General features: G+C 46.2%; 1 protein-coding gene across 1 annotated transcript in view; it reads left to right on the top strand.

Moving 5' to 3' along the window:
* Window positions 1-1649: 1649 nt before the first annotated feature.
* CEP170B (centrosomal protein 170B) overlaps window positions 1650-27145 on the top strand; it is a gene marked incomplete at its 5' end in the record, with an annotated part of 54454 nt that continues 28958 nt past the window's right edge. Inside the window, 5 exons of the mRNA XM_084270448.1 lie at window positions 1650-1754; window positions 13020-13109; window positions 16304-16382; window positions 19152-19210; window positions 20482-20620. Of these exons, the coding sequence (XP_084126574.1) occupies window positions 1650-1754; window positions 13020-13109; window positions 16304-16382; window positions 19152-19210; window positions 20482-20620 (472 nt within the window). The remainder of the gene's footprint in view (window positions 1755-13019; window positions 13110-16303; window positions 16383-19151; window positions 19211-20481; window positions 20621-27145) is intronic.

Here is a 27145-nt window from a genome sequence, read left to right as displayed (position 1 = left end):
GCAGCAGGTAGGACGGCGGGGGGGCGGGTGGTTCCCGCCGCACCGGGCGGGCGGCTGAGGGGCAGCCAGGCCTCGGCAGACAAAGGGCTGGGCCGGACCCGCCCCGCGGTAGGGAAGAGGGGGGGGGACACACACGACCCCGCGCCGCACCTGGGCTGCCGCGGCCCCTCGGCGGCTCCGGCCGGGGTTTCCCCGCTCTCCCCTCAGCAGAGAGCTGCGGTCAGGCCGGGGCGCCGGAGAGGGGACCGGCCCTGTTGGGCGCCCTGCAGCTCGGCTCGGGGAGGTGCGAGACGGCCACGGGTCTCGGCCGGCGGCTCCCGGCTCTCCTCCCCGGGCGCTTTGTCGGGGAGGCGGCGTTTCCCCGGCAGGGCCGGGCGGCGGGCGCGGCGCGGCGTGGCCGCTCGTAATGTCGTGACACGGGCACGGAAGCCCGTACCGGCTGCTCCCGGAGCGGGTTTGCGCGGCCGCGGTGACAGAGAGGGCGGCGGGGCGTGCGGTGTCGCCTTGTGTGTGTGTCCCCCCCCACCAGGCCCGCGCCTTGCCGGGGGAGGTCATTCATCCTCCCCGCCGGTGTCACTCGCGCTTCCCCGGGGCCGCTGGGGGTGGGGGGGTGGAGAGGCCGGCGGGGAGGCCGGGGGAGCGCGGCGCAGCCCAGATAAAATGGAGATCTTCCCTCGGTGCGTTTAGGAATGCGATTTCAGTCCCGGCGGGAGGAGGGTGAGGGGAAGCCTGACGTGTGCCGCTTTCCCTGCGAGCAGGGAGAGGAAAACGCGATTTTGCGGGAGAGGGGGGAGGAGAGGCCGCAGGGGCTGGCTGCCCGCGGCCGGGCTGTGGCAGCGACAACAAACAGGTGTGGCTGGCAGAGTTGCCGATAAGTGCTGCACGCCGGCCCTGCCCTCGCAGGTTGCCTGTCGTGAGGGGAAGAGGAGCGGTGTACTCCAAACCCTTACAGGGGGAATTGCAGGCTGCGCTTCCTGTCCTGGGCTCGCACCGTGGTTTGGTTTGGTTTTGGGACCAGCTCATGCAGCCAGGGGAAGGAAGGATCTGTGGGCTCCCAACTTACATCAGCGTGGAAGTGGGATGAGCAATAGGGAGGCTGTGCTCCTCCCAGCACCACTGTAACCGCTCCTGGGAGTGTAGGAGAGGTTATGGGAGCCGGGTTATATCACCGCGCTGATGTGCTGGTCCAGGTCTTTGATGATGTAGGAAGCTCAGGCTGTGATTCGTGCACAGTGCCAGTGATGAGGAAATGTTCTGGAAAAGATGTCTCTTTCTTTTTTTTTTTTTTTTCCCTTCCCTCCCACCATATTTCATCATTTCATTGATTGGGTTCAGCCACACGCTTCATTCTTTAAACAATCCTTTCCTCAGCCCCATAGTCTTACTTGGCTATGGGAATGTTTCCAGGGCTACACATGGCCAGAGGGGTGACAGATCCTGGCGTGCACTTCACAACTGCTCACTGCCACAAGAAATTTAAGACATAAACACAAAATGCAAAAGGAAGTGATGGATCCCGTGGCACAAGCAAGTTTGGGAGCTGCAGCTATGTGCTGGTGTATTTCCACACTTCATTAATAGCTCACTGTATGTCATTTTTTTTTGTGTGTGTGTTTAGGATGTATAAAGATTAAGTGCCAAGTGCCAAAATGAGCGTGACTTCGTGGTTCTTGGTGAGCAGCACTGGCATTCGCCATCGGCTCCCTCGGGAGATGATATTCGTTGGCAGAGATGACTGTGAACTGATGCTCCAGGTAACATGGCTTTGTTTGGTTTTGTTATTTCTTCTGAGGATGCAGTAGATGTGAATGTATCGCTGGGGACCTGTAGAGATGCTGCATGCTTTCTTCAAATGACATCTTTTAAAAGGAACTTCTTTTTTTTCTTAATGTTGAGTCTGTGATTCTCATCAAGACTTCGTGTGTTTGGGAAAGGGCAAGTGAGGCTTCTTTCAAACTGTCATGTCATCAGATGGAATGGAGCTGTAGTGGTGGGAGATTAATCAAACAGATTAACTAACTTGATGCTACTAGAAGTAGTAAGCAAAAACATGCCAGGCTGTCCTGATCTGTGATTATGCTGGTGGTTTTTTGTAGCTTTTAATACATAGCCTGTTTACTAGCATGTGTGATTTGAATGAAGACAGGGGTTTTGTTTGCCTATTTTTCCCTTTAAGTTTGATTAAATTGTCAGTGTTTGTATCTCAGGGTTGGTTGGGGTTTTTTATATTATGCAACAAAATGCTGATGTTTAGCAGAGAAGCTCTAAACTAATACTAGTTAGTTTAGCAGAGAAACTCTAACACTCTGTTCTGGTGGGATGAGGAAGTTGGTGACCTCTTCCCAGAGTAATTGTGTTATTCGGGCTAACTTGCAGCTTCTGGTAGTGCTCCCCATACCAGTGTGTGTCTCTGCTGGACCTAATCCAATGTGCCTCAAGTCTTGACTGTGGTCTGGTGTTTGACAGCATAATGTAACGGATGTCACTCCAAGCAAATGGAGCTGGAATCTCAAAAAGAGCTTTTGACAGGAGCAGTTTAGCTCAGAACTTGTAGAAGCTCAGAATCAAATTAGTGTTTCTGCTAGACTTGTGCCATGAATACTCAAACACAAAAGAAAAAGTAATTTGATTGCACCTGCCCACCCCTCTTAAAGGTGACAAGTGTGCCTGCTGGTGGCAAAATTAGGAAGCTGCACAACAGGAACTCACTCCCCATAATTTCCATTGCTAACCTGGGCACAGGTATGTCCTAAATGCTTTGCTGATGTTCTAACCAGGCAGGCTGTGTTTGTAGTTAGTGCAGGGATTTTGAATGAGATGTTAGCAGGGGGTCTGTTGAAGGGGGCAGAGGTTCTTGTACCAGGTGGACCTGGAAGTCAGGGTGTTGTCTGAGTGTAATAAAATGTTAGTGTCAACAAAAGGAGAGCATGCAGTGTTTATACTGCTCTGCTGGTTGGCTGTGCTGCAGTGGTAGTCTGAAGTATAGTCTGTTCAACAGCAGGTCGTTGCTCTTGGGTTTTCCCATGAATCATGCTGTTCTTTACTTCATGTTTCTACGTGTCTGACTGACGAAACATTAACAGTGTCCTGGTGTTTTCTGTAAATCTGCATTTGACTGCTAAAAAAACCTGATTCCTGTGGTCTCTTCTGACTTGATGGGAAAACATAGGCAGTGGCCTTAGTTTCCAAAACCAGTCTGAGTTTTAGGGTGCCATCTTAATACCTTTTGAAGGCACTTGAGGTTTTTTTTTACTGTCAGAGTTCAGCAGTCTGACAGTCACACATTTAAAGCTGTGCACCCCAAAACAAAAGTACCCAAATATTAGTCATGCTTAAAATGGATTGCTTGCTTCTCTGATTATTTATGGGGTTAACAGGACAGTGTGGATTGTGAGCTGCTCTGTACCACACGGAGTATTTCAAGCTTCTTTGCAAGTCTGAGCTGGCTTGTCAGTGTTGCGTGTGGACTGGCAACCTTGTGACGCTCCACATTTGTCACGCTTTCTCCAAGGTGAATGAATTTGGGTTACTGGAGAAGCCAGCAGTTCCTGCGAGAGTGAAGTGGTTATATTTGGGGGCTGGTAGGTGGTGATGGCAGTAAGGGAGGTTTTGATTATTTCACCAGAATGGAGACTCTGGCTTGTCTGTAAAAGCCAGTAGCTTTTGGGGTGAATTACATGTGACCCTTTCTAATCATGCTAGTTTACTGTCTCCAGTAATAAAGCTTTCTCTAGGATCACATGTATTTTGAACAGCACAGCACGTTGTTTTCCTAGCCACTTGCTTATAAAGATGATGTTTTCCAGAGGTACCTTGGGCTCCAAATGAGATGACTGTAGTAAGACTCAGTGGGGAAGAGAGGCTGTGAACACAGATACCCAAGCAAACTTGTGTGTGAGCAGATGGAGGATGAGATCTAAAAATAGACTTTTTTCCTACTGTGACCATCCGTGTCACAAATTTGTTGTGCACACTGGCACTATCATTTGTCTTGGGGAAAGCTGGAGAAGCAGGGCAGTTACCAGAACATATGGACAGAGCTCTCATGACAGTGTTTGCAGCTGTATTATTTCTGTGGTACTGATCCTGAAAGTGTATATTCACTGCACATTACTGTCCTTATGTATTTAATGATACTGGCATTTAATCCCTCAAGGTGTGCAACTGGGAATGAACTGGCAGTGTCTGGGGAATGCACTGGGTGACCCAACCTGTGTTTTTTTTCTCTAAGACTGTTACTGCTCAGTTGTGATACAGTTTGTGGCTCCCTCTTGGTTGAGGCCACGTGTATTAGACAGTGCACAAACATAAGACACAGAGATAACCCATGTGCTGGAGACCTTGCAGTCTTGCCTGTCTCATTTTGCTGGTTAAGGAGTGTCTGGTCTTTTGCTATTTTACTGGAACATGACCTCACAGTATCAGCAAAAAATGATGGCTTTGTCAAGGATCAGACAAACTTAAGCTTTGCCTGTGTTTACTTATTTCATACAGGTACTAGATTTGCTTTCTGGTTAACAAAGAGGTAAAGAAGCCCAAAGTCTTTAAGCTTAAAATTAAGCAGGTTTCATATTGGGGAAACATAATCTACCTTAAAATCTTCTATACCTACTAAGAGGATTAGAAATATTTTAAGTATTTTTGCAGCACTGTAAAGCTTCTAGTACAAGTAAATGTGAGATTTACATTGGGTTTGAATGTTAATGCATGGGTGAAAATGCCATGTAGCATAGCTTGGCATGCATGGTGGTGTTAGGCTGAATCAAAGGCTTAGTTTTGCCCTTTTTCTGAAGAGCAGTGCTTCATTTCTTCATCAGTCTCCCTGGCTCCCTTCAAGTAGTAGTACACGTGCAGCAGGAGTGTGGAAATCTCTACTAGGCCCTTTGTTAACTTGTCTTAGTGTGTTGTTTTTTTTTTCTGTGAAGCTTGGTGATGATGGGGAGTAAGTCTCTGAAAAGGTTTACTGTTTTTAAACAAAAAGGAAAAGAATTTTTGGACAATCTTGAACTAAGAAATAGTTCCCCTCCCCCAGATTCACAACTTTTTAGAAAACACAGTTGCAATTATCAGCGTTGACCATTTACTTAATGTGATAGGTATTTACTCAGGGGACAAACATGTTGCAAACTGAAAATTTTCACTTAACCATGAAAACCTTTCCCTCTGCCCCTAAACAAAGCATCTTTTGCATTTTTGCTAAATGTAAATATTTAACAGAAAGGAAAACAGGGTCATAATTTCCCTGGTTTTTGTTTGATAGAGATATGTTTATTGGAAAATTTGGGAATGCAAAATGTTTAACCAGTGCTCCCTTGAGAATTTCCTTCTCTTCAGAGTGATGGTTTGGCTGGGCTGTTGTCAGACGCCCTGTGAGGTGGTACACGTGAGTGTGAGTTACAGCAGGAGTAGATGCAGATGGCATGATGCTTTTTGTTTTATGCCTTTGCCTTGTGTGCCTTTAAAGACAGCTTGACACTTCCTATCATGAGACACTGTTTTCAATTGCTTATAACTCTGGTAAACTTCATAAATGTTTGGGATGAGAGTTTATGTTCCAGGATCTGTTTTAAGCACAGCATGCTGGACGAGACCAGCTCCCTTCTTCCATCTTCACTGTGAGCAATTCTGAGAATAAATGTTGATTTCTTCATGTAAGCATACTTAAAAGTATGTTTAACCTGATCTTTGAAGTTTTGGTATCTTTTGGGAAAAAAAAATGGGACTTTGCATGTGGTCAATAGGGACTTGTTTGATACTATTGTCTTAAGTCACGTATTGCCTGGGAGTGAGGTTAGTGAGGGGGTGGACTGGAGGACAGAACTGTCACAGTTGGGACAAGGAGGAACTAAGTGCAGGGATGTACAGGGCTGGGGTTTAGATGTAAGAGCAACTGCTCCAGATTAGATCAAGGTGCATCTAGCCAGGTATCCTGACTCAGACAGTGGTCAAAGCAGCCGTCGAGGAAAGTGCAAGAACAAGCCAAGAGCATAATGATACTTCCAGAGGTTGAGTACTTACTCAACCTCTTGACCTGTGTTTCAGGAAGTCAGAGGCCAGATCTTTGCATTTAATCGTTGTGTTTCTACTCTATAAAGCCTCACCAGGAGATTAAGATCTGGCCGAGTGGGGAGTCTGTCATGTGTGCAGAATGAGATGAGAATCAGCAGGACTTGGAAAAGTGGAGGATGGTGTGTATAAGGCAGGAGCTGTTTGGTGTGGGGAAAGTGGGCGTCAGAGGACGTGACTGCTGAGCAGCGTGTCCCTTAGGCTCAAGACTTGATTTTATTCTGGTGTCAGCAGGTAGCTGTGAATGCTAGTGGCCAAGCATCTGTCACTAGTCCATATGGGACATCACATGCTGCTTATGGTATGTTAGTGCTGGTGGTAGGGGTTTGTCAGCTGGACAAACAAGTTCATTCTCACGGTGAATCGGGTAAGTAGTAACTTGATACTGCTTGAATAGATGCTTTCCTCTTTTTAGCTTGCTTTGGTGAAAAGCTGGAGTGTTACAGGTGTTCCAGGCACTGAAGGAACATTAGTACGGCTACTAAATCAAGTGTTTGTAACTGCAGAGCAGTTAGGACATACCAGTGTGAAAACTGGCAGTGTAATCCCGCTTCTGCCCTGGTGTACGTAGGCATGAAGATGCAATCTGTTACTGTGTCATTACACAGGGTGCACGGCACACTCCACAAATAATACAGTGCTCTGGTGAACCCAGGGTGTATGTGACATCTGGTCAAATTAAGATTTCATTGACCTGACGTATCCTACCTTCCCCAGGCTGTACTTGATAATACAACATCTCTCCTGTGCAGTTCAGTAAGTGTACACCTAAACAAGGGTGAATAGGTGTGGTGTGGTTTGTCTACACCATTACGCTGAGAGGAAGCAGATGGTGTGAATTTCTGGGTGGATTCACTGCGGTGGCACAAGTCCCATCCCTCCATCACTCCGGTGTTTCCTGCATTGGGAGCTCCCAGTTAGAAGCCGTGGGGATTCTCTGCTGCCTTTGTGTCCCCACCTTCTTCCTCATGGAAGCGCAGGGCTGGAGTGGGAAGCTGTAGTCGGGACAGGGTGGTGACTGCTCATGCTGTTCTGCTGCAGTTATCCAGAGGGTATAAACCAGAGTCTGAGTTAGTCCCAGGGCGTTGGGAATTGCAGTGATCCTGAGAGTCATTCATTAGGTGTCACAAGGGAAGTAGGTGTCTTAGAGGCAGGAGGGAAAGGATCTAGCCTTGGGAAGGCCCTGCTTTTTCACAGGTAGTGTTTCCAGGTGCTGGGCAAAAGCTGTGGGAGGAAGGATGCACATCCTGTATTTCCAGGCCTAGAGTTGTTTTTTTGGCTCTTGCTCCATTGTTTTTTGTTAATGTGCAGTTGATGGGAAGATAAGGATCTAGTGAAATGTGGGTTGAGGAGGCTGGAGGTATGGTAGGGCTGGGAACCCTGGGAGGGGAGTTCATTGCTGGAGGCAGGGCGAGGAGAGAGGTGATGATGGCACTGCAGGCAAAGTGCTGGAAGCCTGGCCTGCAGATGGAGGGTTTGTCACTCTCCAGAGCCGGCAGGGAAAAAGGGGATCCCTTCCATGTCTGAGGTCCTGATCCAGGCACTAGCACATGGATCATCTATGCTATAGAAATTCAGGCTTCGGTCCCACCTAAGATGCTTTTTTGAGCCTCCTGGGTGGCTATGTAAAATGAAGGGAAAAATCAGTGCATCTGTGGGCAGCATGTTTCCTGATGTGATCAGGATCTGACCCTGGGTCACTTGACCAGTCCTGCACTTTGGGAAAGGGTAACCAGCAAGTAAAAACCCATTCTTCCCAAACTAACGGGTTAAGTAGATACGGGAACTATGCCAGCTTCCAAATCCCTTTGCCAAGCTGTGGGGATTACAGTTTCATTTTCCTGGGGGATTTCTCTCTTTTGTTGAATGCCTTATTTTTTGCATGAATACTCAGGCCCTGGTCCTGCCACAGATCCACTAAAGCCCATGATCTTGAGTGCAGCAAAGCTGAAGGCAGGAGCCTCTGCAGTTTGGGAGCTGTAAAGTGAGTCCAGCCCCAGGATGAGATGGCTACGCTTGCTGAAGAGACATTTGTCTATTTAGAGTCATTTATAAACCAGCAGCTCCAGCCCCTGGGAGCAATCTGGCTGCCTTTTGTGGGGGTGTCTCACTTGCAGCCAGCCTGGGGCAGGGCAAAGTGTTCACTAATCTGGAAAAGGGCTAAAATGGCCAATATACACAGCTCTCTGACGTGCTTAGTGGTGAACGAGGGAGACCTAATGTTCCGTATCTGTCATTAAATGTTATGTGGGGTTTTACTTTTGATGACCAAAAATCATATTTCAGGCCAGAATGCAAGGGAATTTTGTTTGTTTGTTTTTTAAAATTGGCTTTGGCTGTCTTCCTTGTACAGTGGGTCACTAGGGGAGGTTTGTATTTCCTTACTGAGACACTTGTGTTAGAGCATGGTGCTGACAGAAATGTAACCTGTTCAGTATGCAAAGTATTTGAGCAAATGTTTATTGTGTGCTGCCACCAGAATGCTGCAGTTACCTTGTGCCAGACATGCACAACAGACTGCAGCAAGGAATAGGGAAACTGCTTGCATTTGTTTATTTTATCTCCAGCACCACAATGCCTCCTGGCACTGGCATGGCTGAGGTCCAAATCTCAGCCCCAAGCAGTAGGTTTTTGCCCATGGTGATTCTCCTGGGGGAAAAACAGCATCTGTATCTACGTAGCCAGCTGAGCTCTGTCTGCTCCCTGGCCCTGTGGGGAAACGCAGGCTGGCTGGCTGTATTTTTTCCTCCTACCTTCCTAAGCAGGTCTTGTTTCCTTGTGGGTTTTTCTTGGCATCTCTGCAGCTCATGGTTTCATCCTCAGTGGCCTGGTCTGTGTATCAGTCCCCTGGCCAAACACAGAGCTCGGGTACCTGCAGCGCACGTAGCCAGCATGGTACACATAGCTCTGTGGAGACTCCTGCATTCTTCTAAAGCTGCTTTTGCTGCTCCTGTGCTAAGCAGGGTTTTTGCCAATGTGATGCATGTGATTTTGCAAATCAGGTGAGCTGCCTGGTTCCATGTCTGATTGGAGACATGATCCAGCATATTATAACTGGTGTGAGACTGGCAGACCTGGATGGACCATTCTCATCTTTGACTTGGACACTGTGTTTTATATGATCTTGGTAGAAAGAGCAGCTATTACCTCTGCCTTCAGATACATGCCACATCACACGTGCATGTTGTCTATTAGGTATTTAAAACATGATGTACTATAGATAGTGTGATGGGGAAGCAGGACAGCTTTATATTAGGGAGTGATTTGAATGTGTGGAAATGTGAGCCGCAGATGAGCTTAGAGTCACAAATCAGTGTCCATGTTTTCCCTCCAGAGAAGTGTAAATGTTGTTAATCAGAAAAGCACACACTGCATTTTCCTGAGAGTTGTTTTCATTTGATAACACGTCCAGTGTTGGGACATGGTGCGAACACTGTGTTCTTCCTTCATTCCCAGCCTCTCAGAGTGTAGCACTGTTTCTTGCCTGCAAATCACCAGCAGTTAGGAGGACACCTCCTTTCCTTGTTTTCTTTTTTCCCCTTGTTGACCTAATCTGAGGTGCTGCAGTTCTGGTTTTGTTTAGATCCAAGCAGAATCTCAGTGATCCTTGCCACAGCTTGGGAGTGCTGCCTACCCCTTCTCAAGTGCTTTTCTGGTGAAACAGATTAACTGCAAGGCTGTGTGGTTATTTTCTGCTTTTGACATCTGGATACAGGCCCTTCAGGCTTTTTTAACACTTTATTAGAAATTGGACCCCTGTGTCCCTTCCTGACAGATGGATTAGGCCTGCCTTTTGCTGTGGAGGTTATGATTGATTGTAAGCAAAGCTCAATATTTCGTGCAAGTCTGCGTTTAAGCAAGGGAACCCTCTTAACAATTGTGATTCAGTCAGTTTAATTGCAGCTTTTCAATTTATAGATGCCTGAAATCTTTCTAGCATTGTGGATGCTTTGGAGCTTTGCACCCATAGACTGCTCTGTAATGTGTCAACTCTGGCTTCTTAAATCACTGTGATTCAGTGGGTCATACATTAGATACCTCTGGCCTGCTGGGCTCAAGTGACTTCTGCAGGACTGTTGTGGGGCACTGGGCCATTACCAGTCTGGAAACTGGTTAGTCTTTTCTTTGGAAGTGGGAATACAGGCAGCCTGCTCCTCTCCAGGAACAAAAGCACAATCAGTTGCTGGGTTGCTGCTGTCACTGCACACAAGAGCAGTTTATGTTAAATGTGACTGATGTTGAAACAAACCACACCTCAGCTCTCAAGTAAAAGTGACCTTTGGCACATCTGCATCAAAATAAATAGGGAGTGATTTTAGTTATTTTAAGTTGAGTTTCCTTGGAGACAGGCCCTTAGGAGCTCCTGATGCCAGTTCCTGTGATGTTTGCTGGTTTAACATAAACAAAACTAAGAGTATTTCTTTCTTCTCCACAAAAGCATGAAATTTCACAGAAGTGCCATCTGTGTAACAGTTTGCTGTGTTCCTGGTGTGCTCTTTAAAGATGCTGAGAGGTTGTATCAAGCCCATGAGTCAGATTTTGCATATTGACTTTTTTTACAAAGGGCAGTCTTGAACACATCTGAAACTTCCTTGGAAGATGAGGAGATTTTGGCATAAATTGGTACCTTTGGTGACCTTCCTGCTGTTACGTAGGGGAATGTCCTGCTGCTGGAATACATTTCTGCTCCCCTGTGATGACCCTTGTCTGGTTTAGGACCCCTGTGTGACTGTAGTCAGCTGTTGCAAAATAAAGCAACCCAAAAGCTGTGCTGACTTACATCAGGGTCAAATGCAGGGCAAATTGAATTTTTGGGAGACAGCTGGTTGCCAGAAATAAACTCTTTTTTAAGTGACCTGTGATTCACTTAAAATCAGATACCAGACAAAATCTACCCTAATTTTTTGTCTGCTTTAGCTTTTTGGGGTGGAAGCCTTTCTTCTCCCCTTGGAAGGGGGCTAGAGGCATCATTCTGCCTTTAACATCTGTTAATCTGTAAATGAGTCTCTCTGACATGCTGTAAAAAGCTAAAGCAAACACTGCTACACCAGTTAATCAATGTTCCCTCACATCCCATTGGGAACAGCGATGCCAACAATTTTGGGTGGCAGAGGAACCAGGGAAGACCATGCATCTGTGCAGTGCAGGCAGGACCCCTGTGTGTGGTTGTCTTTGAGACTAGCAGGATGAAACATAGTGATGTAAATGCCCATGGATGAGGAAAGGAGATTGAATTCTACCCACACTGTGGGTGGGGGTGGTCTTCCCCCTCTGCTTTGTAAGCAGGGTGTGGAGAGCCCTCTGGAAGCCCCAGCCCGGGTGCAGAGCCCACACTGCCTGATGGTTTTGGGAACAGATCCTGGGCAGGATAGTGGAAGGCAAGTCTCTTGCATCCTCCCAAAGGGTGTGAAGGACCGTTTCACAGGTCAGGGACAACCCCAGCTCATATAGCAGTATATGGATAGCTATGTTAGTGAGGTAGCTGGAGGTTTGGAGTCGTCTGCCCCTCTCCTCACTGCCTCTACTTGTGGCAGCATGTAGTGAGTGACCTGAGGGACATGGCAAGGTGGAAGGGCAGTCTTCTGGCCAAGTAGATGGCTTGCTTCATATTGATACTTCAGGGTTGTTCTGAAGGATGGGTCTTCAGGGCTGACATGTGCTCTGGAAGGGCAGGAGGTGCCTTTTATCAGCTCTTGGGGTATTACCAATGTACTTGACACTGGCAGGGGCAGAAGAAATTCCTGCAAATCGCAGCAGCTTGTCTGGAAAAAGCCTCTGTGCTTTCACCAAGGGATTCCCCTGAAACAATCTTTGCCTCTGCATGCATGGAAGGAAGTAGTTAATGGCTTGCTGAGAGCAGCGCTGTAGAAACCAGTGTGTTTATACTTGGAAGAGGGAAGGACTTTTCACCAGGAACTTGGTCGATGCCCAGGAAGAGGAGGATTAGCTGACTTGGAGCCTGGCTCATCTCCCTGCTCTGGTCACACATGCCACTCTCTCCTGGCCTGAGATACCAGGAAGGTCTCTGTTGTGTGCATGTGACTGTTTCCAGTGGCTGGTTGAGATCAACTGCAGCAAGAATTCAGGTTGCCAGAGGCAGTAGGTCTATGTACAGTTTGGTGTCTGTAGCTGTAACACTTATGCCATGTTTCAGAATTACTGAGACTTTCTTCTGGCACTTTTTCCTCTGAAGTCTGACACTGTTCCTGCTGAAGTGTCACACTCTGTTTTGAAGATAAGGTGCATGTGGTACTTGTGCACTGTGGCAAAGCCGGTGGCACCGAATCACTCTCCAGTTCAGTGTTCTCAAACCTGGCTTTAAATCTGAGTTTTCCTAGAGTTGCTTCCATTCTCATTCCAACTTTATTAACCTCCTTCCAACTTGGAAAGCATTCTAGAATTTAAATCAACTCCAGGACATAATCCTGGGAACAGCATACATTATTGTGAGTAAGTTTGCTTTGTAACTTAAGAAAATTAATTTTTTTTCTCTTTGAAAAACAGGAAGAGATCATTCCAAACAGGAAAGTCCCAAGTGATGAGCCCACCAGCTTCAGCTGGTGAAAAATGGAGCTCTCCTCGTTTGCCTTGGCTGAGATCCTGTCCCCCAGGCTTTCAGTTTGGCTGGTTTTGGGGTTTTTTTTTTCAGTGTGTATTGATATAATTTATTGAAATTATGGCATAATCTTGACAGCCTTAAGTAATTTATTTTTTCCCCCCTTCCCTCCTCATGCAAATAGCATATTGTCTTCAGTGAACTGTTCAAACAACCATGGAAGTGTTTTTTTTGGTTATCCTTTGGTTATTTATACTAGTAAATAATATTTAATTCTTCCTGCTTTCCCCCTCTTCCTCCCTACCACCTATCAAGTTAGTTTATTGTCTAAACATTGTTTTGATTATCAGTGTCTCTTATGCCTGACCGGTCTCATTCACTATGCTTTCCCTGCCAGTCCCGCAGTGTGGATAAGCAGCACGCTGTAATCAACTATGACAAGGAGAAAGATGAGCACTGGGTGAAGGATCTCGGGAGCTTAAATGGCGTAAGTAGCAAACCTCCCAGCTGATGGAGGCGACCACGTGGCATGCTGAGTCTGCAAGTGCTTGTGCTCTTACTTAATTCTGTTGTTAGACCCTTTTGGGTCACTGCAGCTGTTGGCGTGAGTTAAGCTAAACATACATGATTGTTTGCAAGACCTTAGGTGGAGGTCGTGTGGCATCTCAGAAGAGGAGAGCTTTGGTGAATATTGCATTTCTCTTCCCTTTCTTCTGGTGTCCTTGCAGAATGCTTTGGGGCTCCCAAAATCATAGAGCCTTTTGCTAAAGAAGAAGAAATAATTTCACTCTCATTTTGGGGACGTTAACATTAAACTGGCAGAGATTCTGGAGCAGCTGTTCAGCATGAGCAGGGTGACCTTTCAGCAATTGAGTTGTCAGTGCATGGAGTGATTTATGGGATGATGAGACATTTAATTTCTTTGGGGAGAAACTATTTAAAACCACCTCTTTATTATAAAAAAGATTGCTCTTTTGCCTGCCTACAGCCTGGCTTGTGTGAAGACCAAGGGATAATGTGAGCCCAGAACAGGGAGCTGAGCCTGCCTGAATCTTAACCCTTGCTCTGGTTCCAGTCCACACAGTGGTGGTAGGCAGCTCAGTGAGGGTTCTGTCCACCTGAATTTTGTGATTTTTAAATACACCATTGAAGTTAAAACTGTCTGAATGTCACAGCATGCCCTTTTTTTGGCTGTTTCTTCACACTAGGTATTCCTCTGCTGGAGCAGGTCTAAGCTAGGTTCACACAATTGTCTTCCCAGAGGGGTTTTACCGCAGTCATTGTTTTGGGCTTGAAACAGCAGCCCTATATCACTGCAACTACAAAAACATAAGATGACCCCAGAAATTTGTACAAAACCAATGGCTAAAGCAGACCTCAACTGCTCTGCCTTTTCTGGCATCTGAAAACAGCACGAGTGAGCACTAATCCCTCTCAACCGAATAGCTGAAGGCACAGAGCCCTGCTGCAATGGGAATATTTCCAGCAACTGGTCTGGGCTCTAGCTGGATCCCTGGTTCAAAACCTGTGGTATTTAACTCATGGTGGCAAAATAGGAGCTGAAGATTCTTCTTGAAAGGGTGGCTGGTAGTGCTGATTCCCTTGTCTTCATACCCTAAGGCATATGGATTCACATTTTAATAAGACTAGTGCTCAGAGGGGCAGTGGAGTTGGAGCAGTTACAGCAGTGCCTGTCTTCTGCAGGCAAACATAGTTCTGCTGTGGCCAAACTGAGTTTATTTTGTGTGAAAGAAACATATGCCCTTTGAATATTTTCATGAAAACTTGCTCCCCCACCCTTAAACTAAAGAAACCACTTTTGAGGACCTTAATTTTAATTCCATATTCAGAATTTGCTTTTCTTTTGTTTTTACTGTATGGTTTGTCAACAATGCAATCCATGGCTTTGCTGATTATTAACTGTTTTGTGTTGGTTTTATTAAAATGTTCAGCTGATTCTGCAGTCTCTGTTAAGGGTCTCAGTTTTGAAGGTAATGTTTCTGTCTGCAATAAGCAGTTTCCTTAGGTTATTTTATTTGAAGTATTCATAGACAAATAGGTAACAACATCAAAATGGATTTTCTTGCAGATTTTATTTTGCAGAAAATTAGGCAAATAATTATTCCTGTTCCAGCTGTGACTGTTGTGGGATTTTTAAATATTAAAAAAATAATGATGCAAATAGGAATTCCATGCCTTTTAACCAGCTTCACTGCTTTTATCCTGAAATTGTAGGCTTGTTCCCCAGCTCTTCTGTAAATTGCCAGGAAGCTGGAGGCTGTTGTCTGCTGAGGTTCTAGTTTCCTGCTCCAGTGCTTATTTTTCCCCTGTGGTTAGTGCTTGGTCTTATCAAGCAAGTTTGGCTTGGCTGAGGTGAGAAGACGAAAGAAGACTGTGCCTCAGTGGTGAATGCATGTCAGTTCATTCTCTAGCACAATTTTGATTCATAGACTCATAGAATGCTTTGGGTTAGAAGGGACCTCAAAGATCATCTAGTTCCACCCCCACTGCCATGTGCAGGGACACCCTCCACTAGACCAGGTTTCCAAAAGCCTTATCCAACCTGGCCTTGAAGACTGCATTCATCAGAGCATAGCTACATTTGTATTGAGGCTACAAAGACCCACCAGTGGGCTCCTGATCTCTGAGGTTGGGTGAATCTCACCTTGTGAGGTAGAGCAACTCCTGTCACTGCCCTGGGTGCAACTAATCGCCATCAACATGCTGGTGCTTCTTAACACAGTTCACAGAATGTTAGGGGTTGGAAGGGACCTTGAAAGATTGTCTAGTCCAACCCCCTGTCTGAGCAGGGGTGGGGGTGTAAATAAATCAGTTCCTGATTTATCTTTATTTGGCCTGGCTTCTTACAAAAGTATGTGGGTTTATTTTTGAAAGATGTCTGTGAGTGCCTGATTGTTCTGATTCTGTGAGAGTTGTTCCCTAGGGGCTCCCCTAGGAAAGCAGGCATCTGAGACATCCAAGGCATCTGTTCATAGTTACAAAGTGCATTTCTTGCACCTTTAGAAGGATAACTTAATTTCTTTGGGCCTCAATTAACTGCCTGGAGCATAATAAAAATGAACATGTGAATCTTTTGTGTGAGGGGCCTGTTGTACTGTTATGTGGTGTCTTGGGCAGTGTGGTCTCAGAAATCATGCAAATTCTTCTTTTCCTATGCGTTTTCCTTTCCCCCTTCCTCTGTGATAGGCTTTGCTTGTTAAATTATCAGGCCTTGGGGCTGACATGAGTCTTATTTGACATCCAACAGAAAGCTGATTCCCAGCTCAGCAATGAGTGTACAGGTTGCACTGTTTGCTGCTCTTGTTGTGAAGGGTGGAGGAGAACAGAGAGCATCCTGCGTTCAGCCACCTCATTTATGTGTCCGAGTCAGGAGCTAAAATTTCATTTGCAGTTGTTGGAAAGGTAGATCTCCCTATATGCCCCTTCTGAGACACTGCTTTGAATGAAGCATACCTGGGGTACTCTGACAGCAGCTACTTGCCAGTGTTGATTTTTCTAGGGAACCTCCCTCCTTGCTTGGCTGCTGTTGTGCTCGTGCCCTCTGAATGGTGTGGTGCTGTTGGCAGGTGGGTGTGGGCACCCTCCAGGAGCCCTGTCCATCTGAGGTACATCACCCTGATACCTTCAGTCAGAAACCTTTCCTGTGCTTCTTTTCTGCAGACGTTCGTCAATGACGTGAGGATTCCTGACCAGAAGTACATCACCTTAAAACTGAATGATGTCATTCGCTTTGGCTATGATATCCTTCTTGTCTGAAGAGGGGGTGGGACATGGTCTCTGGGTTGTTTGCTTTAGTGCTGTTCTCTGCACTGAGACCTAACAGTGCTAATTGTCACTAAGGAGTAACAGTGTTTGTTTTGCCTCCTGGAGCCTTCGGATGGCTCATAAGCTTCTATTTCACCATCACAGACCTGATTCAGAGCATATTAACCATGATGCTTGCCACCTTCACTGGAATGGTTGCACTTTTTATTTGGGTGGCAACTGGAGCTGGTACCAGCTGGGGAGAAAGTGTATTTCATATGCTTTGGCATGAACGAACATGTTCCTGTTTATTTTCAAACCAACTTGTGTGGCTTTATTAATCATTTCACTCAAATACTTGCTTTAGGACAATTTGGAGGCCTCCAGCCTCCATTTAGCTTTGGGGCTTGTGGCCAGACCCTTGACTCTGTATCGATTGAAGTTTGCCCGTGCAAATTGCTTCTGCCACGAGAGTAAATCTCTCTTTAGCAACAGCAAATTCCACCTCGATCAAGGGAGGTTAGGCAGCAGTTGCTGCTCTGTTTAGAGAGTCACAGACCTTGCTCCTGTCGACTACTTTGCCTTCATACATTTCCTTTTTCTCCTGACATGGCTGCCTGCATGGCCGTGAGCATGGCCTTTCTGAGCCTGTAGATCAGCAGTGGGAAGTACAGGCTCCTACTGCTGTCTTTTCATCCCTTTTCTTAATCCTTTTCTTCACTTTTTTTTCAGCTGCTTCTATCTGCCAAACTTTAAGCACTCAGGCTGAATTTAGAAGTAGCATTTGTCTTCTCCATGTTTTTTTTTTCTTTTTTGTGGAAATTTCAGTTAAAATAATCCTGACATTTCTGAGAAGAGAGACAGAGACTAAGTTTTACTATTGTGGAATGGAAGTTTTTAGTTGGAAAACTGCTTTTTGTTGTCCTCATGATAATTACTTTGTGCTTGGACATGCTGTGGCCCTTGAAGTACTCCAGACCATGCTGGAGCCCAGAGAGATGAAGCAGCAAGGAGAGGCTGAGCCCATCTGGTCTACCAGAGGTTTGGGTACCTCAGCTCTAAGTAGTGACAGTGCAGGAGCACTTTACTGTTGCACCAGGGTGCTTAAACTGATGTGCATGCAGTCCTGGATCTGCTGGAAAAGAGGGGGTTTTAGACCTTTTAGGCCTTTAGATCATCCTCTTGGTCCTGGTCTTGCTCTGTCTTTTGCCATTTTAGAAACAAATCCTCGCTTCACAGTGGGGTTTGTTTTGGTTAAGGGAGGTAGTTGGTTAATCTTGAGGAAAAAAAAAAAAAACAACCCACCAAAAAAAGTCCAAAGAAAAAAACCCCTGAAAAACTAAACATAGGAAAACCAAGATTATTGTCCTTCAGTTCAGCATTTGAACAGGGTGCAGTTGATGGAGGTTCAGACATGTGTGGGAAGAATACTGAGTAGCCCCTTACTGAGCACCGTTCCCTGGGATTATGTCAGTGGCCTTTCAGCACACACATGGTGACACCTGTTACAGTCCCGTGGGCAAGCTCAGGTCTGGCTGTTCCTAACTGTGCAGATGATCTTTTGAGGTAATGGTCATGTGTCTTCTGGTCTCTAGATGTGTGGGGCAGTTCACAGAAGATGTGCTGCCAACGCCAGCCTAGCGAAGGCATCAGCCAGTGCCTAGAGTGTGGGTAGGTTCTAACAGCCAAGGTACAATTTAAGCTTCTTAGGAAAGCAGTTCTGAGCACAAGCCAGCAAGTAGTCCTGCAGCCCTTACATGGACATTCCTGTGAAATGAAGGACTGCATTTATAAATGGAAGAGTTTATCACCCTTAACAGAAGAACTTCAGAGAATGTAGGTGTCAGACTTATGTCTTTATTTCAGCGTGGTTGCTATGGCAGTGACAGTCTCTTGCTTTCCTTTGCTGCTTCGGTGCAGTGCTTTCTGTGCACACCACGCTCAGCTTGGTGGGGATGGCAGCATCTCCTGAGGCCTGGGAGTCAGCTGTGCACTGTTGCAAACGAGTGTTTGACTCTTTTTTCCATTTACAGTTTCACTTACAGGCTGTGTGGAGTTTCCCTGCTATGCCAGTATCACGTGGTTTATTTTTAGTGTAACATTTTCCATCTTTCCTTTTTCCTCCCCTTTCACTCTGTGCTGTGCTGATTGGGTTATTGGGTCGTTCACCATGACATTGCCAGATGTTTACTTTTTTTGTTGTTTGTTTGTTTTGTTTTGTTTTGTTTTTGTGTGCAGTGCTGCTGAGGATTATTGCCTAGGCTCAACCACATTGTATGCCTCCCTTCCAAAGAGGTCACAGCAGCTCATGATCTGATTTACTTTTCAGCCAGAGAACTGCAGTGCCTGAAAAGCCTTGTCAGGGCAAGAGAGCACCACAGTCCCTGCAGGAAGCTGAACTCTGCTGTTCCCTTCTTCAGAGTGCATGAAATTACCCCATCTTGGCCAGAATACCCTGGGGAAGGAGTGGTCTGTCTGGAGCTGCCACTAGCACTGAGTTTCTGTTGCTCTCCGAGCTTCTGCCTGGCTCCCTGCCTGGCTCTGTCTGCTGCTCTTTGGTTGGCATGGGTCTGACCAGCAGATGTGATGGCTGTCTTGCAAAACAAGCACATCAAAGGCCATGGTGGGGCACAACACAGGCAGCTTTAGTACCTGGTGTATTTCATGCTTCTATGATTTTATGATCTTGTTTTCTTTCTGGGGCTAAATGCTAGAATTCTCTGCCCATCCAATTCCTTTGACGCTTCCTTAACAAGTTCTGTACATTCAAACATGTATGTGCTGGAACAAATTCAACACAAAGTCCCAGAAGAAGCTTTAAAGGTAAGGGTGTCTGGGTGCAGGTGCATTTTTAAAATGGTCAAGCAGCCTGAAATAGTAAAATACCATCACCAGCAGTGAAATGTTCCATGATGTGAGGCTCTCCTCGGATGGGGACTTAACTAAAAGGAGAGATACATTTCCCAGTTATCTCCCCTCTGATCTCTTATCCCTGTGCTAACATGTAGATGAAGTTATTTACGATTTCATGACTGCCAACAAATAAGGTTACTAAAGCTCTAACAAAATAAAGAGCAGTCAGCACAGGAACTTGTGGGTGAAACACAGCTGAAGTTGGTCCCTCCCAGAAGTGTAGTGCAGATGCCTCTTTCTTAGCATGGTGACTTAGGCCAGCTCCATCACACTTCCTTAAGCAGGCTGAAGTTTGCCTAATTTATTCCTGTGTATCATCTCATTTTTGCCTTCGAGCTCCAAATTTTTGCTTACTGAGCAGTCCTCTTGTGAGTGAGGTGCCTTTTAAACAAGGAGTTCAGTAGCAGGTATGAAATATTCAATCATTCTCTTATCTAAGGCAGAAAAGCAACCCCTTCTAGGCAAGAAAGCTGTCATGTTCAGCTGAGGGACTGGGCTATCAGTGCCAAGCATCACCTCTTAGTTAGATACTGTCCTCTCACCCCTGGCTCCATGTTTAGGACTTGGAGAAGATTTAAAATGTAACAGCTAAAATTGGGCAAATGATACATTGAACTTACTCGGGGCAGTCTGGTTGGGTACACCCTATTATTAATTCACTTGTAATAAACCCACTTTTAAACAGCCCCTTTACTATGTTAATGTGGAGCCTGTTTTAAGGCAGAATCACTTTGATAGCTGGAGACAGTGTTTGGAGGGAAATAATTAAAATATATTTTAATTGCCTTCGCTGAAAAACTAAGATAATGCAGATGAGCAAGCAGAAAGAATTTATAATACTGCTTTGAGAACAAAGGGGATTTCAGGAATTGAATCCTGAGTGGAAAATGGCCTAAATTCCTATTCTTAGTTTATTTTTATTTAAAGGGTTTCCCAATTTTTTTACAGAGCTAAATCTCAGTGACCTTCTCTCAGCCTAGAATTGTCACTTAATGTCTTCCAAATGGGGTATTTGAAAGCCTCTCAGCTGGCATTTCTGTAGCTTCAGGTGTGTTCTTTTTCGGTGCAGGACAGAGCCGCTTTTGGGTGATCCCTTTGAGGGAAGGGTGGTTTTTCTTTTTCCCTGGGCTGGCACGCAGGTCGCATGGGCACCCCTACAGCTGTTGCTTGTGTCTCTGCAGCATGAGAAGTACACCAGCCAGCTCCAGATGAATTACAAAGGCACGGCAATGAAGAGGGCGGAGCAGCCGATGGAGCACGGTGTCTACACTGAGTCCCCGCAAGCAAAGCTGGAGAAAGGAGAGAGGAAGGCAATTACAGGTACTTGCTCTGGAACCAGTTTATCAAGATTCAGAACAAAGTGCAGTTTGAGCTCGGCACTGGGTCACGATTCTGCCAGCACAGTATTGTGGGTTGCATCTAGGAGCAGTTCCAGAAGGATCATCTTTCTAAACCTCTCAGTATTCCAGACTCTCAGTTTTTGGAGATTCAGCCTCCAAAAACAATCTGGTGGTGTGATGGCTCACATATGCCTTGTCGCTGTGTGTGTGTGTGTGTGCCAGAGAACCTGTAGGCTGAGCAGGTTTGGTAAGTTCTTTGGCATCTGTCTGGTCTATTTTTAATTTCCTAATCGTGAGCTGGTGTTTGAACAGAGATGGTGACTCAGAGTAGAAAATATATGGTTGTTGTGGTGTGGTGCTGGCAGGCAGGCAGGCAATGAAGGAACAAGCCATTTGTTTCAGAAAGCCCTGTATGGTCTTAATGGCTATATTTCCTAACTGACTGCCAAACTGGGAGACATTTACAGCTAGGGAACGGTGAACCTGAAGCAAATCTTTCCAACTTAAAGAATTCCTTCTGCTCCCCATTTTTTACCCACTGCTTCTCTCCTTTAAAAGACCCTGTGTCAAACTTGCTTCCTCTCTATTCCCCATCATGTTAGGCCAAGACTTCCCCAGCATTCTTCTCTCACCCAGCTTCCTACCTCCTGTACGTACTGCCCTGGCAGGTCTGTCCCCCGTTCTGCTCAGATAGCAGTTGATAGCCTTCTAGAGCTTGATGGCAAAGGAAGAACAAATATGGCTCTAAAGCATGCCAGTGATGGGTGACTGCCAGGGTGGTCTTGTGATACCAGGGTGGCAGAGCAATTGGAAGGCCTTAGGCTTAGCAGAGAGACTGCAGGGAGGTGAATGGAGGGAAGCAGACAGTAAAGTAAAAGAGTGAGACAGCATCCTGGGCGAGGTGACCTAGAGATAGATACAGCAGCTTTCTAGTCATGTACAACTTTGGGTAAATCTGTTAAGGCTTCATGATAACTAATTGGAGTGGGTTGGTTGACCTTAATCTCCCATGTATTGTCTTTGTGAAAATTCCCCTAAGCTGACACTGTACAAAACCACTGTAACTTCTCTCCCTGGTGTCGCTGCTGCTTCCAGCTGTGCACAGAAGCACATGCACCCACCCGTGTGCCCAAGGCCCATTTTCTGTGCTGCAGAACAGCTCTTTGTGTTGCTTCAGTCGTGTCTGTGTGTTGCTCTCCCCACAGACGTGGCATTTGTGACTTTGCCTCACAAGCGTGAAGTTAAGGGGATGAAGTTGGTGATGATTAACCCTGACACTGCAGAGGGTGAGAAGAGGTGAACCTGGCTGTGGGGGTCCTTTCTAGCAGCCTTGCAAGGGTATGGGGTTCTTGAAAAGCACTGCCAGTAACTGGGCCACTTTGCTAGTACCTGAAAGCAGTTTGCATTTGTTGATTGCACGCTGATTTTTATTCTTACCATCTTCCAAAATACACTCTAGTCAGTTTTAACCTACATAGTGTAAGTGGTTGATATTTGGAACATCTTCAAAGTCAGAACATTGAGTGGCTCTGGAGCAAGATGACCCAGTTCTCTAGCATGTGGATCGCAGACCTGCATTACATTGCTGTCGCCGTTAGTGGGCACAGGCTAAGGTAAAAAGGGCTGTGAGTATTTATTGGGGGCCAGTGCTGAAATACATCATATGCAGCAGGACTGAGAGACAGATGGGAGAAAAAAAAAATGTGTGAAGTGCTGCTAGCCCCACTGAAAGATGGAGAAATTGAGGATGTTTTGTTGGATCTGCTTTGCTGGGTAGGACTGAAGCCTGTGGAAGCAAAGGAGGGAGTCCCGAGCATTAAACCAGCGCCAGAAAGCATCTCTATCACGTGAGCAGAATGAGCAGTGGGTCCCTTTTTCATCTGCCATGTGACTAATTCACCTTGTCTTCAGCTGCACACATGCACAGTTTCTCCTTGGTTGCTCGGAGGAGTGGCAGCAATTTAAAATGATTAGTGGAAAGAAGAATGTTGCATTCTTACCGGGAGTGGGCTTGCTTAGCGGCAGCAGAAAGGCTCTGGGGAGAGAGCTCTTTTCCTAAGCCCGTAGGTATTTAGGAATTTGCATTGACTAATTAAAGCAAGGTCTGGGGTGACAAAAGCCTTTAGAAGGATCGCTTCCCAGGGCCCGGGTGGAAAAGAGGCAGAGGGAATGCAAGCTTTCAGGGAAGAGGTTTAACAAAACAATGGGAACAATTAGAGCTGCTTAGAAATGGGAGGAGGTGGGGGGCTGAGGATAAAGAGATCCAGCGGAGTGAATGGGAAACAGCTCAGCCATTTAGTCTTTATGCTGCTGAACTTGCAGCGTTTGGGTGTTTGTTGCCTGTAAGCAGAAAATCATCAGGCTTTGTGAAATGTTTGAGGAGGAGCTTGGTAAGCCCTGTGGGTTGGATATGGATATGAGTAATAAAAGTACCCGGAGATCAGCTAGTTAATGCTAAAAATAGTCCTGTTTAGAGCCTTAAGTGATCAAGGCCAGGTACAGCCTTGAACTGAGCACGTTTTAAGACTGTCACAATCCCCATCTGTTGCTACCTGAGTTGAGGTACTGAATGAGATAAGCTACTTTGTGGTCTGCTGTTCTCAACACATAGTTAATCCTCTGGTTGATCTTAATTTATTTTTTTTTTAAGTCCTCACAGGTTGATGGCACTAGATCATGTCAAGTCTGATGACTAACTTCTGAATAACTGCTGCAGGCCTGTGTTGCCAGGGGTGGAGGCTGCCTGTGGCATCCATCTGAAATGGGCATCTCTGGCTGCAGGAGCAGGGCTTGAGCTTTTATTCCCTGGATCTGTAAAATAGGCTCTCTGGCCAGGTTAGCGTCCGTGTTATTAGGGAGTCCTCTCAACAGAATGGCCAACTTGAAAGGCCTGTTGGTGCCTGGGGCTGAGGTCAGCAGGCAGTGTGTAAGGAGACTGTGGGAGTCCTGCCCAGTTGTGGAGTGGTTTCCATGGTCTTTGGCTGCTTTACCCATGAGATCATGGTAATAGCTATTTAGATGCACAGCTCTAGCCTAGCCTTTAATTTAGAGGAGTGGTGGTGGTGTATCTGGTTTTTGTCTGAGCCAGGGTGGTGGTACCTGCAGCAGTTAAAGGTTTGACCTTGCAATCGATACAAACAAATTGGTGATTATCAGCGTGATTTGGAAGCCTCTGGGATCTTTGTTCATTTGCAGCAGGTACAAAAGACTAGGGCTTAGGTTTGCCAGGCACATGTGTCATAGATACTGCTGCAGAGAGTTAGAGAATTGCTTTATGGTTATTCCTGCTAGAATTTCTGAATCTTCTATTTTGGAGAGGAGTTAAAAAGTAGAGATATAAGGAATTAATTTTAAAATGTTATAGCTAGATCATTTTTTTCTCTGGGGCTTCTGCTGTAAGAACCCTACTCTGCATCTTCTAAAGATGGACATTATTGTTATTAATAATGAATCAAAAACAGTGTGACTTGAAGCAAGCTGGATTTCTCATGCCTTTGTTATGACTTGCTGTAGAGAGCTTCAAAGCTGCGTGTGCTTCTGTCAGCAAATAAATTTGCTGTTGCTGTCTTCCTTTCATGAGAATATGAAGCTTTGTGAGGACCTGAATGTAGCTCAACCTACTGTTATGTCCTGACCACAGGGAACACTGTGAAAGGAAACCAGAGCCCTCTGCCTTGGGAGCTGCGTGCTGGTCTGAAAGCTCTCCTGCCCACTCGTTGATAGAAAGCAGGCTCTCTCCTTTCCCTTTCATCACCTGGACTACATTTTGGGTCCTGCCCCTGCATTGTTCTGTGTGATTTGCTTCTCCTAAATACATCCTTTGTGTTGACATGTCTCATTTTCTCTTGTGTTGCTTGCTCTTCAGGTGATCAGTAGTTCTGTATTAATTTAACAGGCCACATTCTTATCAGACTTGGTAAACAAATGGACCTCATTTTTGATTTTTGGGTGACTGCCCCAAAGATTGAAATCCAAGAGCAAAATGTGTGCATGTCAGTGGTCTGCGCTGTATTTCACTTCATCGGTAGCTCAGTATTTATCTGGCTGAATGCTTGTGCTGACCTCAATTCAGTTATCTAAAAGGATGGGTTTTGGGCTGTCTGCCTGAATTGATGAGCAGAGAAATATGTCTAAAGGAATTGGCACCATCTGGGCAACCTGGCACAGAGTGGAGAGAGGTGGCAATGATCTGCCATCAATTGGAGGAAGTCTCATGTCAGTAAAACGACTGAGCAGTTACCTTTCATTCCTATTCCATGCTTCACTGCTGGCTGGGGCAAGCCTCAAGTCTCTCTGCTAAAACAGACAGGTGGTGGCTGCAGGGTGGTGTGCCTGTCTTGGGGGACAGGCAGACACGCTGCCCTGGATGCTGCAGGTCCAAGCTGAGGTTGCTACCCAGAACACATCCAGCTGCTGAAGGGCAAAGCCCCCTGCCACAACTGCTTATGTAGCTGCCCCCTGGCCTGCTTCTGTAACAGCCATCCAGCTTAGCTGCCTTCCTGTCATGGTTTCTTTTCCTCCCCTTTTTATACAATACTGTTGTGTTAAGGCTGGAGTTGGGGGAGGCATCAGGTCGTTTGTGCTGGCAAAACAGAAGGGACAGAGGCTTCTGACATGAGCATGACAGCAAATTCATGTAGCTCTTCCGAAGTCAGGGAAATTTTACGCTGTCTCAGGATCTGGCCACTCTCAGCAGTAGCCAAGACTGAGTGTGTCTGTGTCACTTGATAATGTTATTCAAAATGCAAATGAATCTGAAGGCTCAGTGGAAACATTAATTGCTCTTAAAATGTTGAAACTGTCCCCAAATAGCAAGATACTGACTCCTCAGCTTCCCATCTGTGCCTTTTGCAGCCTTTAGAATTAAGCTCCGGTTTATTGTGGAGGCTGGGAGAGAGAGGGAGTGAGAAGAGCCCAGAGAAGTAAGTAGATGTTAGACATGCTCTGTCACCATGTTGCAGGTGGGGGCATGTGAACTCTGTGCCATGGGGCAGGAGGGACCTCCTGCCACTGTGCAGCTCTGCCCTGGTACCCCAAATCTGTGCACTCAGGCCAAGCTCTGGCCAACCTGCTGCGCTCTCTGTAGGTGCTCCCTCATGTATGCTGGGGGTTTGGCTTAGCTTTAGCTTTTGTCAGAGAGGTAATTTGGGGGGTTTCCAAGCTCCTGTTAGGGCTCATTAGGATAGAGGGGGAAATTTGAGAAGGCAGAGGAACTGGTTATTATTCTCTGTAAATCCTCTTTTTCCTTCAGCTTTCCTTGTAATCACAAAGTTTCCCATCAGCAGCAAAGTGTGGCCAGGGTTATCTTGCTCCCCCAGCTGCCTTTTCCCTGTAGTAGAAAAGCTCCTGGGGGACAAATGCAGGAGAGCCTATGGGTAGGTGGGACACAACTTTGGGATGGAGCAACTGTTGGGAAGAAGTCTGCCCTGCAAGATGGATGTGAGCTCTCTTAGCTTGGTTCTGCCCCTCAGAACAAAATTTTCTTGGACCTAGAAGCTTCTAGGCCAGGGGGCCTTTGGAATCCTGTGAGGGGCTGGGATGTGCTGGAGACATGAACAGTAACAAGGCAACTTCTTGCAAGGTGCAAGTGGTAACAGCACCCATGCTTGGGAAGGAGGCTGCTAGTGCAGGAGTTGAGTGAAGGTGGTCTTGCATTTCATTTGCATGTGGTATGCTCAGAATTTGTTCCAACAGCAACGTAAACCACTGTGAGCTTCCAAAATTGATCATATTAATGTGAGACAAGTATCCAGTGACACCTTCACTGTGCCTCATTGACCTTTTGGCAGGAGTTACTCCAGGCATAGCTGGCTGTTGTTAATGGATTTGTTCATTACCCCAAAGCGGTGGTGGTCTCCTTGCCCTGACTCCCACTTGGCTAAGTGGCCTGAGATCAGTACTGCGCTTCTGGGGGTGATAATCCATGGCAGCCTGTGCCCAAAAGAAGGGCCTGACATTGGTACAGCAGATTGAGGTGGGTGTCTAGTGTGCAAGTCGTGGCATGAAAAGTGTGGTAGGTTTCTGCTAGGCTGTGTGACAGAAGGTCTCCACCTAGCAGAGACCAAGCCCTACTTCTGGGTGCCTCTGCTCCTTGACAAGTTTGTGACAAGGGTTTTTCTTTTTCCTTTCTTTCCTTTCTTTTCCTTTCCCCTCTCCTTTGAGTGGTTTACCCATCTTCAGTTATGAAATATATTGCTTGGCAATTCCAATTTATTCATGGTGAGAAATGCTTCCTCCTTTGAACTTTCAAAGACCGCCTACGTAATGGGAGCACAGTTTATCTTCCACGCACTCTAGGCAGAGAGGAGAGTAATACTTCCAGCCTCTTTTGATCCTCAGCATGTAGGGAGGAAGCATGGTTAATTTTGAAATATGAAGAAGATCTCTTGGAAAGGGCCTGTGGGCTGCATCTGTAAAGCAAAATGTTTGCCTGTGGACTGTCAATGTATGAGCTTATATATATACCTGGAACTATTCTAGAAAACAACCCACCATCTGAAGTAGT

This window comes from Gallinula chloropus (genome assembly GCF_964237585.1).
Source record: "Gallinula chloropus genome assembly, chromosome: 14".
NCBI classification, from domain to species: domain Eukaryota; kingdom Metazoa; phylum Chordata; class Aves; order Gruiformes; family Rallidae; genus Gallinula; species Gallinula chloropus.
This window is presented reverse-complemented; position numbering and strand designations above follow the sequence as displayed.